We start from the raw sequence: 18,168 nt of genomic DNA on the forward strand, positions 1-18,168 counted from the left end.
CTAAAATATGACTTGGATAAATATTATGACTCATTGTTTTAGCACATTAACAACTTCTAAATGTAATTTGAATGTGATATTCTGGCTCACCAGGAATAATGCTCATTAAAAGAATAATGACTCAGAGTCCAACTTCAACCTTGCCCTAGCCCTTCCAAAGTCCTTTTTCTACCTATGCTTCTTTCTTCTCATACCCTTTTCTTTTCTTTTGTAGAAAATATGTCATTTTTAATCATATATTTATTTGTAGGTTTATTTCCTTAATGTCTCTTTCTTAATGTCCCTTTCTGGGCAATAAATACCACAAAGACTAACAGGACTCAAAGTTATGTTGGATTTTGTGACTCAATTTGGCCTTTTGAATGTCCTGTTTAATTGCTATTAAGTTAAAAAAAAACAACTTAAGTTTTCATGTCCAGTGGCTGTGTTTTACTGGATAAAACATAAGGATGAATGCAGGAAGATAGTTTTTTTTTAAAGTTTTATTAAAATGTATTGAGTTATTCATAGTGGAATCTTCTTCCACCTGATGGTAACTTAAGAAAGGCATATATAAGCAATTATCTATATGAAGATGTCAAGACCATACCTTGCTACATCACCAATTTTAGATATAACAAGAGAGAATGAATAAATGTGTTTTTTTTTTTCCAGGCGGTAAGTACCAAAGATTGAACTCAGGAGCACTCCATTACTGAGTCATGTCCCCAGGCCTATTTTGTATTTATTTAGAGACAGGGTCTCATTGAGTTGCTTAGCACCTGCTTTTGCTGAGGCTGGCTTTGAACTCATGACCCTCCTGCCTCAGCCTCCCCAGCCTCTGGGATTATAGGCATGCACCACCACCACCGTGCCTGACTGTGAAAATACTTTTTTAAAAATGAACAGACATTCTTCAGAAGAAGAAATACAAATGGTCAACAAACATATAAAAAAATGTTCAACATCTCTAGCAATTAGAGAAATGAAAATTAAAACTACACTGAGATTTCATCTTACTCCAGTCAGAATGGCAATTATCAAGAATAATTGGGGTTGTGGCTTAGTGGTAGAGTGCTTGCCTAGTTTGTGAGAGGCACTGGGTTCAATCCTCAGCAGTGCATAAAAATAAATAAATAAAATAAAATATTGTGTCCATCTACAACTAAAAAAATATTAAAAATAAAAAGGATACAAGTAACAATAAATGTTGGCAAGGATAGGGGGCAAAGGATACACTTATACATTGTTGATGGGATAGAAAGCAGTATGAAGACTCCTCAAAAAACCAGGAATGGAACCACCATTTGACCCAACTATCCCATTCCCTGGTTTGTATCCAAAAGATTTAAATCCACATACCACAGTGACACAGTCATATTGATGTTTATAGCAGCTCAATACACAATAGCTAAGCTATTGTAAATTTGCAAGTAAATGGATGGGCCTGGAGACTATCATGCTAAGTGAAATAAGCCAGTCTTCAAAAACCAAAGGTCTAATGTTTTCTCTAATATGTGGAAGCTAACCCACAATAAAGAGGGAGAAGGAAAGAATAGATGTTTAGTAGAATAGACAAAGGGGAATGAAAGGAGGGGAGGGGGAATAGGAAAAGGAAAGACAGTGGAATGAATTCAAAATAATTTTTCTATGTACTTAAATGAATATACCATAGTGAATCCTACCATCATGTACATCCATAAAAATGGGGTCCTAACTAGAATAAGATATATTCCATGCTTGTATAATTATATCAAAATAAATTCTATCATGATGTATAACTTAAAAGAACCAATTAAAAAAAAGAATTGTTTTTAAAGTAAAAGAATTTCTTCCATCAATAGATTTAAAAAAAATGAAAAAGATGAAATTACTTTGGATAGGGTTAGAAATTCTTCATTTCCTTCATCTCATTGTAGTTATTGCTAAATCACTACATAATTCATTTATTTATTTAATTTATTATTTATGGCTGGGCACATGCATGCCTATAATCCCAGCAGCTCAGGAGGCTGAGGCAGGAGGATTGCAAGTTCAAAGTTAGGCTTAGCAATTTAGTGAGGCACTAAGCAATTTAACCAGACCCTGTCTCTAGATAAAATATAAAAAATGGGCTGGGGATACAGCTCACTGGTTAAGTACCCCTTGGTTGAATCCCCTGTACCAAATAAATAAATAAATAAATATAAAAATAAAATCTAAAAAGTTATTGTTTATTATTTATTCTCTTTAACCTCAAGTAGAATGCAATATGGCGCTGAACTTTGCTTTGTTTGTAAGAACTCCTGAGTATGTGATGCATAGAGTGTGTTGGATGAATTGTTATTGAATGAATGAACATGAATTTTCCAGTTTTGTTGTCTTTGACTCAATGTATTTGAATCTTTACATATTACTTTTTTTTTTTTGTACCAGGGATTGAACCCAGGGGCTCTTAACCACTAAACCACATACCCAGCCCTTTTTATTTTATTTTGTTATGACACAGGGTCTTGCTAAATCACTTCAGGCGTCACTAACTTGCTGAGGCTGATTTTGAACATGCAATCTTCCTGCCTCAGCATTTGGAGCCTTTGGGATTATAGATGTGTGCCACCATGCCTGACTTTCCATATTACATAGTTTAAAGTATAACTTCTTCCTTCTGCTTGCTACTCTAAATTTTTCTTTCAAGAATAAATTCTTCTATTTGCTCAATTGGGAGCCTTTCACTGTGTTGATTTCCCCTACCTGTTGGAAAACCTTGCATGTTAGGGGATGTAGGCTCTGATTATAGGAGTGGTTGCTGGTGATTGTTGGGGAGAGGCAGACCATGATTTTAGGTAGGTGAACATTGTGTACCAGTAGCTCCTCTGACTTCCTGGCTATTGTTAGCTATCTGGGACACTGCCCTGTCTTTTCAGAACACATTTGCTGCTCTGGCTTCCGTGTTTAGGGCTGTGCTTGTTGTTCAGCCTAAACAAGGGAAGAGGGAGGCACTGACTTGCACAGCTGCTCTGACTGTAATTCCCAGATTAATCACCCTGACTGCCCAGGGCCCTCTCCTGCTTATTCTGTCTCATGCCTCTGAGCCTAGAGTATACCCAGAAGAGTTGTCAGCTCCACAGTACTTTTTTTCTGGGATATGATTTGGATTTTGGTTTTCCTTGTCAAACAGATTCCTTGTGCTTAGAGGTAAATTTAGTATAAAACCAAAAAAAAAAAAAACAAAAAAAAAAACTAGGTTTCTCATTGACATGGCTCCCTTCTTAGGCCCTATGCTTAATTTTGCATTCATGATTTGGCTTTATTTATCTTACAGGGGACCTCCCAATTTTTATAAGCTTCAAGGCTCACAAAATTTGGATCTGACCCTCCATATAAAATTTCTTTTCTTTTTAATATTTTTTTTAGTTGTTGATGGACCTTCATTTGTATTTATTTATATGAGGGGCTAAGAATCGAACCTAGTGCCTCACACATACTGGGCAAGCACTCTACACTGAGCTACAACCCAGCCTTCCATATGGAATTTCTACCTGTGGGAAATTTCTAAAAATTTTGCACTTACAGATGGTATTCTATGTTGTGTTCCAGTTACATTTTGGGGTGCTGGAATGTAAGATAGACCCATGAGCTCAGTCTACCATTTTGATATAGTGCCCTTTTCACAGTTAAATCACTTCTAATTTGCCTTCTGTACCTGTCACTCTCTCAAAACTGCTCTTACTGAGGCCATTGGTGGCCTCCATATTATTAAATCAAATGATACCTTCCAGTTTTTATCTCACTTGACTTCTAATTAGTATTCAGTGTAGTTGACTACTTATGCCATTCTGAAGCAACTTTTTTTTTTTTTAATGAGCCCCATTTTTCTCCTTCCATTTAGGATGTACCTTTCCAACCTCCTTTCAGAGGGATTTATTCCTCTACACAAACTTTAAATGTCAGAATTCCTATGCAACATTGCAGAGACAGAAGTGATACTCAAAAAGATTAACAGCTGCTTCAGAATGGATACCCTAACCAATCATAATGAAGAAAACCACAGGCACACTCAAGGGCTGTACCAATTATACTGATTAAATATCACTTTTGGAGTGATATTTGCTGCTTTTGTAGCAATTCTTTTCTGACAAAAGTATGAATAAGAAAATTGAAGTCAATTTCATACAAAAACGTAAAAGTTAAAGTATTAGCAAACAAGATCTAGAAATATAAAAAAAGATAATAAATTATGACCAATTTGTGTTTCTCTTGAGAATTCAAGTTTCATTTAACATTGTAAAACTAACATTCTGTACCAAATTAACAAAGAAAAATAACAATCTTAATAAATGCAGTGTTTAATAAAATTCCATTTCCATTCATTATTTAAAAAAAAATTCTTCCTAGACAAAAGGATTTATAACAAAATCCTATGTAATATTGAAAAATGGAAAGTATTCTTGTTAAGATTAAAAATAAGCCTGGAGCACCTAGCATCAGCATTTCTGTTTAACATTGTACTTGAAGGCTTAGCCAACTGAAAAAGGGAAAAGAATGAAGTTCAAGAGAGGATTGATTGGACAGGAAGAATATTCAAAAAAATCTATGATCAATTTTCATGAATTTAGCAGTTGTTGAATAAAAATTTCCTAAAGAATTATTTCATGAAATTTATAAAGTCAACTACATTTCTATATGTAATAAAAATAGAATATAATTTTTTAAAAAGGTACCATTATATTAGATACCTATGCATAAAGCTAACTCAAGATTTGTAAGACTCTAAGAAACAATTATAAATCTTTATTAAAAGATATTCAAGCAATGGAAAAATATACCTTGCTCTTGAATATTAAAGCTCAATATTTTAGCTGGGTTCAATGACACACACATAATCCCAGAGGCTCCAAAGGCTGAGGCAGGAAGATCACAAGTTCAAGGCCAGCCTCAGCAATTTAACAAGGTCCAAAGCAACTTATTGAGAACCTATCTCAAAATAAAAAATAATTGGATATGTGGCTCAGTGGCCGAACCCTCCTGGGTTCAATCCCTGGTACCCCACCCCAAAACTCAATATTTTGAATATATCAAATCCCCTATAAACTGATCTATAGATTCAATTCCATAAATCTTATTATATTTTAAAAATGTTAGTGAAATTTGTCATGATGATTCTAAAACTTGTAGAAAAAAGATCAAAATGAACCAAAAATTCTTAAAATAAAAAAATTGGAAATCAAGAACTATGAAAAACCTATTGTAATATGCGGTTTGCAGGAAAAGAACAGAAAGCCCGGAACTATATCCACAAGTACATGGAATTTTGCTGAATGATAGAACCAGCACTAGAGAAAAGTGGGGAGAAGATGTACTTTTCCATAAGCATCTGTTGGAAAAATTGGTTATCCAATCAGAAACAAACAAAAACCACAATGGTTTACCTGCTTTACAAAATATACAAAAATCAACTTTAAGTGGGTTAAAAAAAGACATGGAAAGCAAATTATAAAACCTTTAGGAGAAAATCTTCAAGGAGTATATCCTTTTTACTTTGAGATTAGAATTTCTTAAAATTGACACAAGCTACAAAACCCAAAAACATAAAAAGGAAAACTAATTAATTCGATACCAAAGTTAAGAACGACTAATATCAAAAGACACCATAGAGAAAACAAAACAAAAAAAAATCAAACTAGGAGAGGATATTTTTATAACACATGTGTCACATGATTGGTATCAAGAATATTTGAACAAGTAGAAAATGGGTCAAAGATTAAGCAAGCCCTTTATAGAAACCGAATCTAGAATGGCCCATAAATCTATGAAAAAATTCACAATCTTATGACTAACTCTGGAAATAAACATTTAAACCACAGGTGTTTCACCAATAACACTTCATACCCACTACCTTGGCAAAACTTGAAATGTGATGTCAATATTGGCAATGATGTAGAACAACCAAAATGCTTATACAATGTTGTTGGGAATTTAAATTGAAACAATGCCTTTGGAAAACAATTTGATGTTATTATGAAGTTGAAGTTATGCATACTCTGCTAGCAATTCCATGCCTAGACACACTCATGCACCAGGGAAAATTCAGAATTTTAATATATTAGAAAATGTATATCATTATTCAATGAGGAAAAATATTAGAAGCAACCCAAATTTACATCAATAATATAATAATCTGGCCATATAGTAAAATACTATAGAGCAATGAAAATGAGTATAGTAAATAGATTTACATGTACTTCTTAAGGAAAAGAGTAGCAAAAGAATATAGACATTCTGATTCCATTTACATAAAGTTTTGCAACCACATAAACATACTATTTTTTTTTTACATTATATTATGGAAACTTTAAACATACACAAGGTAGAGAGACTAGTACAGTGAACCCCTGTGCCTATATCAACAAATTATCAGCAGTTTGTTAAAACAAAGGCAGCTGGCCTCATCCCTAGAGATTCTGACTCAGTTAGACCCAAGTGTGTCTACAATGCTTTTCCATAAAGGTCCCAGGTGATGCTGACTCTCCTGGGTCAGGGACCCTCTTCGCCTCTTTTAGGAGGCTCTCAGAATCTGGCCTCTACGTCTCTGGACTTAACCTCAAATAATTTCCTCCTCACTTTATGTTCTAGCTGCATTTCAATTCCTTAAACTTAATATTTGCTTTGACGCCTCAAGGACTTCAAATTTTCCATTCCCTCAGCCTACAACACTTTTTCTTGCACCTTACTTTGCTGAGCTAACTCTCATCTTTTATGTTTCAGCTTTTAATATCATGGTTCAGGAAAACCTTCCCAACCTATACACCAGGTTTGGTCCCTCTGCTAACTGCTGCCTTCTTTATAACATTTATCACAATTGTAATTGTATAATCACTTGCAAAATTTTTATTACCTAGTTGGGCACAGTGGCATACGCCTGTACTCATAGGCTGAGGCAGGAGCATCAAAAGTTCAGAGCCAGCCTCAGCAACTTAGCGAGGCCTGAAAAACTTAGCAAGACTCTGTCTCAAAATAAAATATTAAAAGGGCTGGGAGGTTGGGGTCATGGCTCAGTGGTAGAGTGCTCGTCTAGCATGTGTAAGGCCCTGGGTTTAATCCTCAGCACCACATAAAATAAATAAATAAAATAAAGGTATTGTGTCCAACTACAACTAAAAAATAAATATTAAAAAAAAAGCAAAGTCCCCCTTTAAAATAAAAAAAGGTTGGGGGGTCTGGGGATGTGACTCAGTGGTTAAGTGCCCCTGTGTTCAGTCCCTGGTACAAAAGAAAAAAAAAATATTGTCTGTGTCCCTTACTTGACAAAACTCCATAATTGCAGTGATTTTTTCTGTTTTATGGCTGCTTTTTAAAAATTTCCTTTTTTGCTGCACGGAGGTTCCTCATGCATGGTAAACAAGTGCTCTGCCATTGAGCTACACTCACAGTCCCTTTGAAATTTTGTATTTTGAGATGGAGTCTGTCTAAGGTGCCCAGGCTGACCTTGAACTTATACTACTCCTGCCTCAGTCTCCCAGGGATTACAGGTGTGTGCTGCCCATGTCTGGCATGCTTGCTGTTTAAATTTAGCACACTCAATAGTACCAGGCACATAAATAGCCACTAGATATTTGTTGGATGAATTAATCTAGATTTTCCCCTAAAGGTAGAAGAATATCCTCTAAATAATATAATATGAAATCCCTCTATGTCATTTAAGATATTCTTTTTCTTCATAACAATTTTGTTTCCTTTTTCTTTCCTTGGCACATAACTTGTAGGAACACAACTGAAGTAGCAAAAACAAAACACAGTGGCCATCATTATCTATAAAAAGGTAAATTGGTGCTGTCTCAGAAGGTTGTATACAAGCAAACACAGAGTGACCCAGCTGTACATTCCTGGGAAAAGAATTTGGCATCAGGGTACAAAAAGGGATCAGGGCCATTTGCTGTGAATTCTTGCAGACTCTTTCATCTGGGTTAACGCATGAATGTATTTCATTTTCTAAGACAAGGCCTCTGATGAAACTAAATTCAAAATTAACATGCTTTGAAAAACACTAGCTTCCATCATTCAGGATCCTGCTTCTACTTATAAATCAATCTCTACTCAATTAACTTGAGTAGAGATTGATCTATAACTTGGAAATCAACAACAATATAAGCAAAAATGATTTTTCAACTTGCTAAACTAGTGTCACAAGAATATAGGTAAAACACTGATAACACATGAGTTAGCATATGGATAGTTGCCAAGTATACGTATATTTTCTTGATAAAATAGTAAAACATTACTTTCCTTATTGACTGTGGTATTTTTTTGTTTGTTTGGTATTGGGAATTGAACCCAAGTGTGCTTAACCTCTGAGCCACATCCCCAGCCTCTTTTTATATTTTATTTAGAGACAGAGTGTCACTGAGTTACTTAAGGCCTTGCTAAGTTGAACTTCTGATCCTCGGGCTGGGGATGTGGCTCAAGCGGTAGCGCGCTCGCCTAGCATGCGTGTGGCCCGGGTTCGATCCTCAGCAGCACCACATACCAACAAAGATGTTGTGTCCGCCGAGAACTAAGAAAAAATAAATAAATGTTAAAATTCTCTCTCTCTCTCTCTCTCTCTGTCTCCCTCTCTCTCACTCACTCTTAAAAAAAAAAAAAAAAAAAAAGAATCTATGTTCACTTTCTTTAAAAAACCATAATATTAAAAAAAAAAAAAAAAAAAAAAAAAAAAAACTTCTGATCCTCCTGCCTCAGTCTTCCAAGTAGCTACGATTACAGGCATGTCTCACTGTGCCTGGCTTGACTATGGTATTCTTATTCAACAAATTGAAATGACTCTTCTTACTAATTTAATGGGTTTTTGTTTTGTTTAGTTTTGTTGTGTGTGTGTGTGTGTGTGTGTGTGTGTATGTGTGTGTGTGTGTGTGAGAGAGAGAGATATTGAGGTAACATGCAAAGGTTTTGGGGGGCAAACTATTGTTAAAAGAAGGCTGGAAAACACTTTTCCACTCTAGCACTGGACTGAACCAACTAGAAGTTGGTTTTAAACATTATGTGTCCCTCTGTAAATATCAGGAAACCACAAGTACTTAGCTATATCAAGAACACAGGGTGATGATGGAACAGATGAATCCCTTTGATAAGATCAATTCAACATCTTTGTATGTGGGCACAGAGATATTGTGGAAGACTTTTCCCAGTGTCCACCTTATTCCTTGGGTTGCTCTAGTTCTCTAATCCTCTCATCTGACCTTCAGTCAAATTTCTGACTGCCTATTAGATATGTTCCCTCCACCCCTCCGACTCAAATCTCCATCAACTTCCTCCACAAATTGGACACCTCTTCCATTTTCTCAGTACTGGCCAGTGATCCCCATCTCTGTTTCAGGTACCCAGTTTCAAACTTATGGGGTAAATTTTTTACTCAACCTTCCCATTTAGTTAATAACCAAGTTCAACTTGACAATTGCCTCTTCTCTTCTAAATATTAAACATTAACATCTTTTCTCTGTCCCTCTGTACCCATTCCAGTCCCAACGGACATAAGATGATTACAATGTCAGTGTCAGTATCTGTGACTTTATATAATCATGTTGAGGTGACCTGACCCGAAAGGACGCATCTCTAGTCTTTCCTTACCTGTTACCCTGGTTTCAATACACTCAAGTCCTTGGGGTTCCCTGAGAACACTTGCTTTGGGTTTTTGCACTTGCTTTCTCCTACAGTTAGCCTCCTTCGCCTCTTTAATGTTCCTTTATCTTGCACTCCAGGCAAGGTAACTCACATCTTCCTCTGGGCCACCATTGTGTCCAGTACACACTTCTGTTATAGCCCTTATTGTACAATATTGCAAATCAAATAATGCTTTGATTACATGTCTGTCTGGTTTTGGTACTAGATTATGAATTAGCCTGTCAAAATAGTTGGGACTTGATTTTAAAACAAGGTCCCTCACCTCCCAAACTCATAATTATTTTGTATTCCCAGTGAATGGTTTTAGTAACTCTATATTTGTTGAATTAAATGAGTTAATTTCTACCTAAATCCTTTTCACTTTTCAAAATTCAACTAAAAGTCCCCTATGTCTCTGAAACTTTCTTTGATTTTTCTAGTTCCCCTAGCCTAATACTACTTAAGATTTATGCATGATAAAAACTAGGGTGATTTTTTAAATAATTGGATTGCAAGCTCTTTGAAGGCAGGGACACGTATTTGTATCATCTGCATCATTATATTGACAACACTGCTGAGCATAAATTAAAAGCTAAACAAATAGTTGCTTTCTGATTAAAGTTGTATACATTCTGTGCTTAAGAAAACAGTGACAGCTATTAGCCTATCTGGAAAATTATAAATTTTTTATTAATTGAACTGTAGTCATGAAATAAAATACAAAATCATTCAGAAATGAATGTAGTGAGTTCCTACTAGTTTCCTAGAATCAAACCAGTGGTTGGGGTATAGATATAAATTTAATTAGTAATGAAATTCTTCTCAGGTAAAATTAACATTGCCACATGAAAGCTGAGTATTTTTCTTTCACTTTCAAATTTGCAGATTTGTAAATTTTTACTTGGTTGATTAAGTACTTTTTGACTTGCTATAAGATGACTTTGTTTTCAAGGAATGGGTACTTTATAGTTTTTTCTGGCTGATTTTTTTATTTTTCTCATGGGTGCACCAAATTAATTCTTTCTTTCTTTCTTTTGATACTGGATTTGAACCCAGGGATCCTCTATCACTTAGCTACACCTCTAACTCTTCTTATATTTTATTTTGAGGCAGAGTCTCACTAAGTTACTTAGGCTGTCCTTGAACTTGTGATCCTCCTCCCTCAGCCTCCTCTGGGATTACAGGCATGTACCACCACACCTGACTGAATTCATTCTTGTGTCTAAAATTGTCATGGTTGAGAAATGGCAAGGATGAGTCCCTGAATGATCTGGTCTGACCAGAGTCCCAGGGAGCATCCTTCATCAGGCTTCTTTACAGTAGAAGGGCAATCACATCCTAAGCCAACTATCTCATTCCTGATTTGAGTTTCTTGTTTTGCTCCTTGGCCTCCTCCTCCTCCTCCTTCTTTTTTGGTAACAGGTGTTGACCATTAGGCTACATCCCTACCCCTATTTGGTATTTTATTTAGAGGCAAGTTCTCACTAAATTGCTTGGGGCCTCGCTGTTCCTGAGGCTGGCTTTGAACTTGCGATCCTCCTGCTTCAGCCTCCCAACTTCTTCTTTTTTAAAAAAGCACTCAGTTGGTGTCCTTCCCCTTTACTCTTCCAAGGAGAACAATAATAACAAACAGCAAATGGAGGTTGCAATGAAGCAACATCAAGAGCCAGCTTCACACTTAAGAGAGGATGCTATAGGTCCTCCTGGTTTCTGATGCTCTACCTGTCCAGAGAAACTTCTCTAGTACTCAACTACAGAAATGATCCCTGAAAATATAGTCTTTTTTTCCTGTTTCTTTCTTTATTCATCAATTTTGCTGAGTGATTACTGTGGGCCAGACTCTGCTTGGTACTCAAGATTCAAAGACAGAAACACCAGAACTCTGCCCTCAAGGAGGAGATAATAAAACCTGATAATAAAATGCAGTGCTGCTGTAGAAATAATATTTGATATATCTTATGAAATTTATAATATTTGAAAACAAATTTCAATATATGAGTATGTCTTTGGGGCAGATTCTCTTGAAATAGTATGCATATGTAAAATATTAATTATATTATAATGATAAATATAAATGTATTAATACTATATTTTATAATGTGAGTATTATATCAGAAGTCATATTCTAGGAGTAATTAGGTGGTTAAAAAAGCAAGCAACTCTTATAAAACTCTAAGTACTAGTAATTGTCTACTAAAGTAAGATACTTCAACCACATTATTCACGTGTTATAAGAGGCAGCAAATGTTACCCTGAGGACTAAGACTGGTTCCAGGTTTGTAGGACCATAAATGTGAAAGAGAGAGATCCTTAAAAATACAAAATAAAATCAGAACACAAAGTTAAGTATAGCTTATGCAGAGCAGGAGGCCTAAGTTTATATTTTGTCTGCCTCGAGGAAAGCTAACTTTAGTGGGCACATGGGAGATGAATATTCCCTCTACTAATCAGTCATATTAGGGAAAGACTTGGGAACTAGACAGACTAGTGTTCATTAATTTGATAATCAAAACTTTACAATAAATATATTACATGTAAAATGAGTCTTTAAAATGATGTTAGCCACAGCCTTATTTTGTATTTATCCTACCACTTGGCTTTCTTGAATATTCTAAAACAAAACAACAGGTCTCTTAAATGTAAAATAAGTTTTTCCTAGAAAAATTTAGCATCCAAATTGAGATGGACTATAAGTATAGAATTCACACAGTGGTTTGAATACTTGGCATAAAGAATACAATGTAAAATATTTGATTGGATAATTACATTTTGAAATCTTTTTACTATACTGGCTAAATAAGGTCTATTATTAGTCTTAGTCTCACCTAGTTCTTTTTATTTTTAAAAAATAATGAAAAGTAGAAAATGAGTTGATTGATTACAGTGCTGGGGATTGCACCCAGCGCCCCATGCATGAGGCCTCTTGTAAGACCTCTACCACTGAGCTACATCCTCAGCCCTAGAAAAAAAAAATATCTATCTATCTATCTATCTATCTATCTATCTATCTATCTATCTATCTATCATCTATTTATTGTACCAGGGATTGAACCCAGAGTGGTTCCACCACTGAGCCACTTCCCTAATCCATTTTTTATTCTTTATTTTGAGACAAGGTCTTGCTAAGTTGTTGAGGTTGGGTTTGAACTTGTGATTCTCTTGCCTCAGCCTCCTGAGCCATTGGGATTACAGGCATGAGCCATGTCAGCCCTAGAAAATTTTAAACTACATACATTGCTAATATTATTTTTCTTTTCTTTTGAACAGAGCTTCTTTAGACACTCTCTACTTTTCTCAAAGGAAGTGTATATAATTTCTGAAACCACATACTTAACAGGTCATACTTAGGAGAATCATGGTAGATGGAAAGCACCATGCCACACATTACTAATGGGACATTTTTACCTTACTTGAGGAGGTGGAATTCCTACCACTATGCAATCCAACTGTACTCGGGATCCTTCGGGAACTTCTCTGCTTCGTAACTTTTGAGTGAACCGGGGAGGTTGACCCAGAGGTTCTTCATAGTACAAAGATGAAGGCGAAGACCCTGGGGTGGTGTCTCCACCAGATGCCTCACTGGCAGCCTGCTCAGCTTCACGCCTCTTGGCTTCCTGTTGTTCAAGGGCATGATTCACTTCGTTATCCCTGGTATCTGTAGGGATAGGGATGGGAACTGAAGATCTTTCTCGTCTTTCTGACAGATCTGAGAAACTGGGACTGTTTTCCTGCGTAACTTTGTTCTGAGATTCCAATTTACTCTTGTGGTTTTTGCAGGCACGAGGTCTAATCCTCTTGGAGCTATGGGCCTTGAAAAGGGAGGAAAGCTCTTCAATGAAATCGGCTGCCTTATTTAGGAATACTTTTTTGGACTGGGTTTCAGAACTATATTGTGGCCTTTTTGCCTCCTGGGGGTCCTCTTTAGAGCTGGTAGGACTTCGAGGGTTATCCTGACAGAAGTTAGGCTCAAAACTTGATTTAGGTGAGTGTTTCATCTGATCAGAAGCTAAACGTTTTCTAGCTTGAGCTTCATCTGTTTTCTCCAAAGGATCATGATTGATTGCCAATCTTGCCAAATTGACACTTTCATCTAATTCTTCTTGGCTCAGAAAGGCTGAAAGATCTGGAAGGTCATCTTGGCCTCCTGCTCCTTCAGCAGCCCCAGAAGGACTGCCGAAATGGAAAGGGTTAGAGGAAGGTTCTGCTCGACTCCTCTCGTTGTTTCCCCGATGTCTGGTTTCAGCTAAATAGCTTTCTCTGAGAAGCTGAGATATGGAAGTAGAAGCTTCTATGCTGTCGTCTTGCATGCTACAACAAAACAATAATAACAAAAATAGGGTCACTTCTAGGAAGTAATGTCTATATTTATTACAGCATGATGTATATTCTTGAGCACTTAGAACTCAAAATAAAAATCACCTCATTTTGACACTTTTACAAAATTTAAGGACTTAAAGATTACTTGCCAATTATGAAATAAGTAAAAATTGAAGGAAGACTCCCTGAAATTGGAAATAAAAGCCTGAGAAGTTACTATTTTATTAAATTCTTTAAATGCAATTTCAATTATGAAAACTATGGTATAGTTATAGTGATATTAAATATAACGTCGGGGCTGGGGAATATAGCTCAGTGGTAGGGAACTTGCCTAGCATGTGTGAGACTCTGGTTTTTTAATCCTCAGCACTAAAAAGAAAGAAAAGAGAGAGAATAGTAGAACGAATTGGACATAACTTTCCTATGTTCATATATGAATACATGACTAGGGTAATTTCATATCATGTTCAACCACAAGAATGGGATCATAATTAGAATAAGTTATACTCCATGTATGTATAATATGTCAAAATACATTCTACTTTCATTCATATCTAAAAAGAACAAATAAAAAAAATAAAATGAAAAAAAGATAGGGAGAGAGAAAAATACAATGTCTTTTGGATATAAAAATGCTTTCCTATGCAAACACAGATTTGCTCTCCACCCTCTCCTCTTAACATTGTTTACAATAGATATATAGAAAATTTAAAAAATATTACTGGGTGCCATGGAGCATGCCTGTAATCCCAGAAACTCTGGAGACTGAGCAAGAGGATTACAAATTCAAGTCCAGCCTCAGCAACTTAGTGAGGCCCTGAACAACTTGGTGACACCCTGGCTTAAAATAAAAAAGGCTGGGAATGTGTCTCAGTAGTTAAGTGATCCTGAGTTCAATTCCCAGTACCAAAAAAAAAAAAAAAAAAAAAAAGTGAGTTAGAGCCTAGGCTTTAAAATTTTTTTCTTTAATATTAGTTAAAAGGGAATATGGGAGGTAGCAGAATGCAAGCTTGGCTGGAGACTTTTCACTAAGTTAACTTATGAGTTTTAAATATATGAATATATTACCTTTTCAAAAAATAGACATTTTTTAAGTCTAAAAAACATAGTACAATAGCCAGGCACAGTGACACATGCCTGTAATCCCAGTGGCTAGGGAGGCTGAGGCAGGAGGATTTCAAGTTCAAAACCAGCTTTGGCAACTTAGTGAGGCAAGCAATTCAGAGAGACCCTGTCTCAACATAAATATTTTAAAAAGGCTGAGGATGTGGCTCAGTGATTAAATGCCCCTGGGTTTACTCCCCATTACAAAAAAAAAAAAAAAAAAAAGAAAGAAAGAAAAGAAAAAAAATTAGTACAATAATGAAAACTGATTTTATACTGTTAATCTCAGACCTATTTATTCATTTAAACATTTACTAGAGGAATGGCAAACTTACAAACTAAATTAATTCTCTTATGACAAATAGATGAAGCTCACTGTTATAAGTATTCTTCCCATTGACCTTCACTTGCCTTACGCACCATGCTTTTGGCCACCACCAATCAATCGGAGACAGTAACAAGAGAAAGATACTCTGTCATTCTTTGTACTATGCTTTGGGCCTTGTGCTGGGAGGATGGAGAAGAAAGTAATCTTCTAAATTTCTCCTGGCTTTAAGATTCTATGTTGAAACCTATCTAAATTCATTCATCTCCTTTTCTTTGTACAATATAGCCCCTCCACACACCTTAGGTCACCCTCAAGGCTTCCTAAGGACTGGCCTACTTTCCAAACTTCCACAGTGCTATCCCAAACTAACCTCCCAGTTGGCAAAGTAGGCAGTCACCTTGAGAGGGCAATTAGAGATGGCTAAAAGGATCACTTACAGCAAAATATTTTTTTCCACATGCTTGCCAGAGCCTGAGATTGTCCCTACTGGAGCCATTTATTTGGGTGAAGTCTATTGTGCTTTTATTTATTTTTTATTTTTTGGCGGTACTGGGTACTCAGGGTGTTGTTATGTATGCGAGACAAGCACTGTACCAACTGAACTATATCCCCCAGCCCACACTACTGTGCCTTTAAAAGAAGTTAATCTAAGATACAAACATGTGATACGAGGGCAAAGACTCATCTACAAGCATATTCGTCATAGTATGAGTTATAATATTAAAAGGTTAGAATTATGTCTAATAATGAAAAAAAACAGTTGAATTATGATACATTTATGAACTAGAACTATATGACTATTTAAAATTTTGAACAACAGTGAATAATAATACAAAATAGTATTTAAAAATGTAATTGATGTCCCCACTGAAAAATTTTCTCATTTGTGTGCCAGCTCTGTGGAAGAATAGATATATGAAATAAGGTTCAAAATGCTATTTGAAAGTATAATTAATATACTTATTGATTACAATCAGTAATTCATAAATCAACTGTTGTGTTTTTTTTTTTTTTGTAAATCATCTATTTCTTTAGCCTAGGTTTGAGTTTCTAGTATGTTTAGATTCAAGGGTGAAAATTAAGTGCCTTATAAACCAGGATGATTTTTTTTCTCTGTTAGCTGGACACTACTCTATTTTGTGTTGTAATGTGACTTTGTTTTTGACTCTTTATTTTATGATACTTAGATCTTGAAGCAACATGGAATGAGCACTGGCCTTGGATCTAGATACATTCAGTTCCAAATTCTGTCTTCATCTTTTAGCAGTTTTGTGACTTTGAGAAATTTACCTTCTCTGAGCTTTGGTTTTCTCATCTGTAAAAAAAATGGATAATCTCTACTTCTCAGGGGAGGGAGAATTAATAACATCACAAGGGCAAAGTGCTTCAAACAGGGCTCATGAAAATGGGTACTTAACTTATGTTGTTGTTTTTTTTAATTCTTGGCTGGGCTCAGTGGCACGGTTCAGTGGCACACCTAAGTGGTACAGTTCAGTGGCACAGCTCGGTGGCACAGGCCCATAATCCCAGCGGCTGGGGGGTTGGGAGGTGGGGCTGAGGCAAAGGGATCATGAGTTCAAAGCCATCCTCAGCAACTTAGTGAGGCCCTAAACAACTCAATGAGATTCTGTCTCTAAATAAAATACAAAAGCAGGCTAGGGATGTGACTCAGTGGTTAAGTGTTCCTGGATTCAATTCACAGTCTCATAAAAATTTTTTTTAAAAAGCCAACAACAACAAAAGCTTAGGGTAAGGGATATTGCTCAATAGTAATGTGCTTGCCTAGAATGTAGGAGATCCTGGGTTTGATCCCTAGTACTGCAAAAAACAAAACCACAATAAAAATACCTCTACTGCCAGGTATTCCCAGCTATTCTCGGGAGGCTGAGACAGGAGGGTTGCAAGTTCAAACTTGGACTCGGCAACTTAGCAAGGCCCTGAACAACTACTAAATAAAACAACTCTAAATAAAATACAAAAAGAGGGCTGGAGATGTGGCTTAGTGGTTAGGGACCCCTGGATTCAATCCCTCTCTGGTACAAAAACAAACAAACAAACAAACAAACAAAAACTCTACTTAGGTGAAGGTGATGTTAATGTTGAAGAACTTTCAAAAAGTTTATATTTATGGTAGAAATAAAAAAAGAATATTCATATAAGTAAACACTGCTTTCTTTCTTTTTTGCTTTAAATATTGTTTTATTTACAGTTAATGTACTCAACATGCAATACAAAGCTAATAATCACTGGTCATCTGCTTTGGATAGACATTTTATTCCCAAACAGCCATTACCATAAATTTATGTAAAATATATAGGACTCCACTAGACCCAGCATGACAAGACCTTATGCCTCTGATCACATGGGAAAAAGGATAGACTGCTATGCTGACACCAATAGGTCCAGTTTGGATTCTAGCTCAGTTAAACACTGCTTTCTGCAGGCAATATTTTAATGTTTTATGACCCAACACTTCGGTACCAGATAGACTGGTTCAAATCCTAATCCTGACAGTCCTAGTTGTATACACTTGAGAAAGTCTCACCCTTGTAAGCCTCAGTTTCCTCATTTATAAAACAGGAATAATAACAGTAGCCACCTCATGGATTGAAGTGATAATTAAATATACTTCGTATTTAGTAAATATTTGGTAAATGGTGGTTACTATTACTCTTATCATTATATAACAAGTATGCCCACAGATGGTCTCCATTTTGTAGATAAGAAATACAACCAGTGAAATGACTTGATCCAAGGAAAAATTGTGAAAAGAAACTGAACTCTAGATTTGTAGTTAATTCAGCATA

The 18,168-nt window shown here is 35.8% G+C and overlaps 1 protein-coding gene and 1 non-coding gene across 2 annotated transcripts in view; both read right to left on the reverse strand.

Annotated features, from left to right (window-relative positions):
• Mypn (myopalladin) overlaps positions 1 to 13,919 on the reverse strand; it is a 76,147-nt gene extending 62,228 nt beyond the window's left edge. The window contains exon 1 of the mRNA XM_005325976.4: positions 13,018 to 13,919. Coding sequence (XP_005326033.1) covers positions 13,018 to 13,919 — 902 coding nt within the window. The remainder of the gene's footprint in view (positions 1 to 13,017) is intronic.
• Positions 11,187 to 11,394, reverse strand: LOC120886000 (small nucleolar RNA U3). Its single transcript, XR_005728784.1, has one exon. It is a non-coding gene; the product is annotated as a small nucleolar RNA U3 (small nucleolar RNA).
• Positions 13,920 to 18,168: the final 4,249 nt, after the last annotated feature.

Source organism: Ictidomys tridecemlineatus, chromosome 1 (assembly GCF_052094955.1).
Source record: "Ictidomys tridecemlineatus isolate mIctTri1 chromosome 1, mIctTri1.hap1, whole genome shotgun sequence".
In the NCBI taxonomy this organism is placed as follows: domain Eukaryota; kingdom Metazoa; phylum Chordata; class Mammalia; order Rodentia; family Sciuridae; genus Ictidomys; species Ictidomys tridecemlineatus.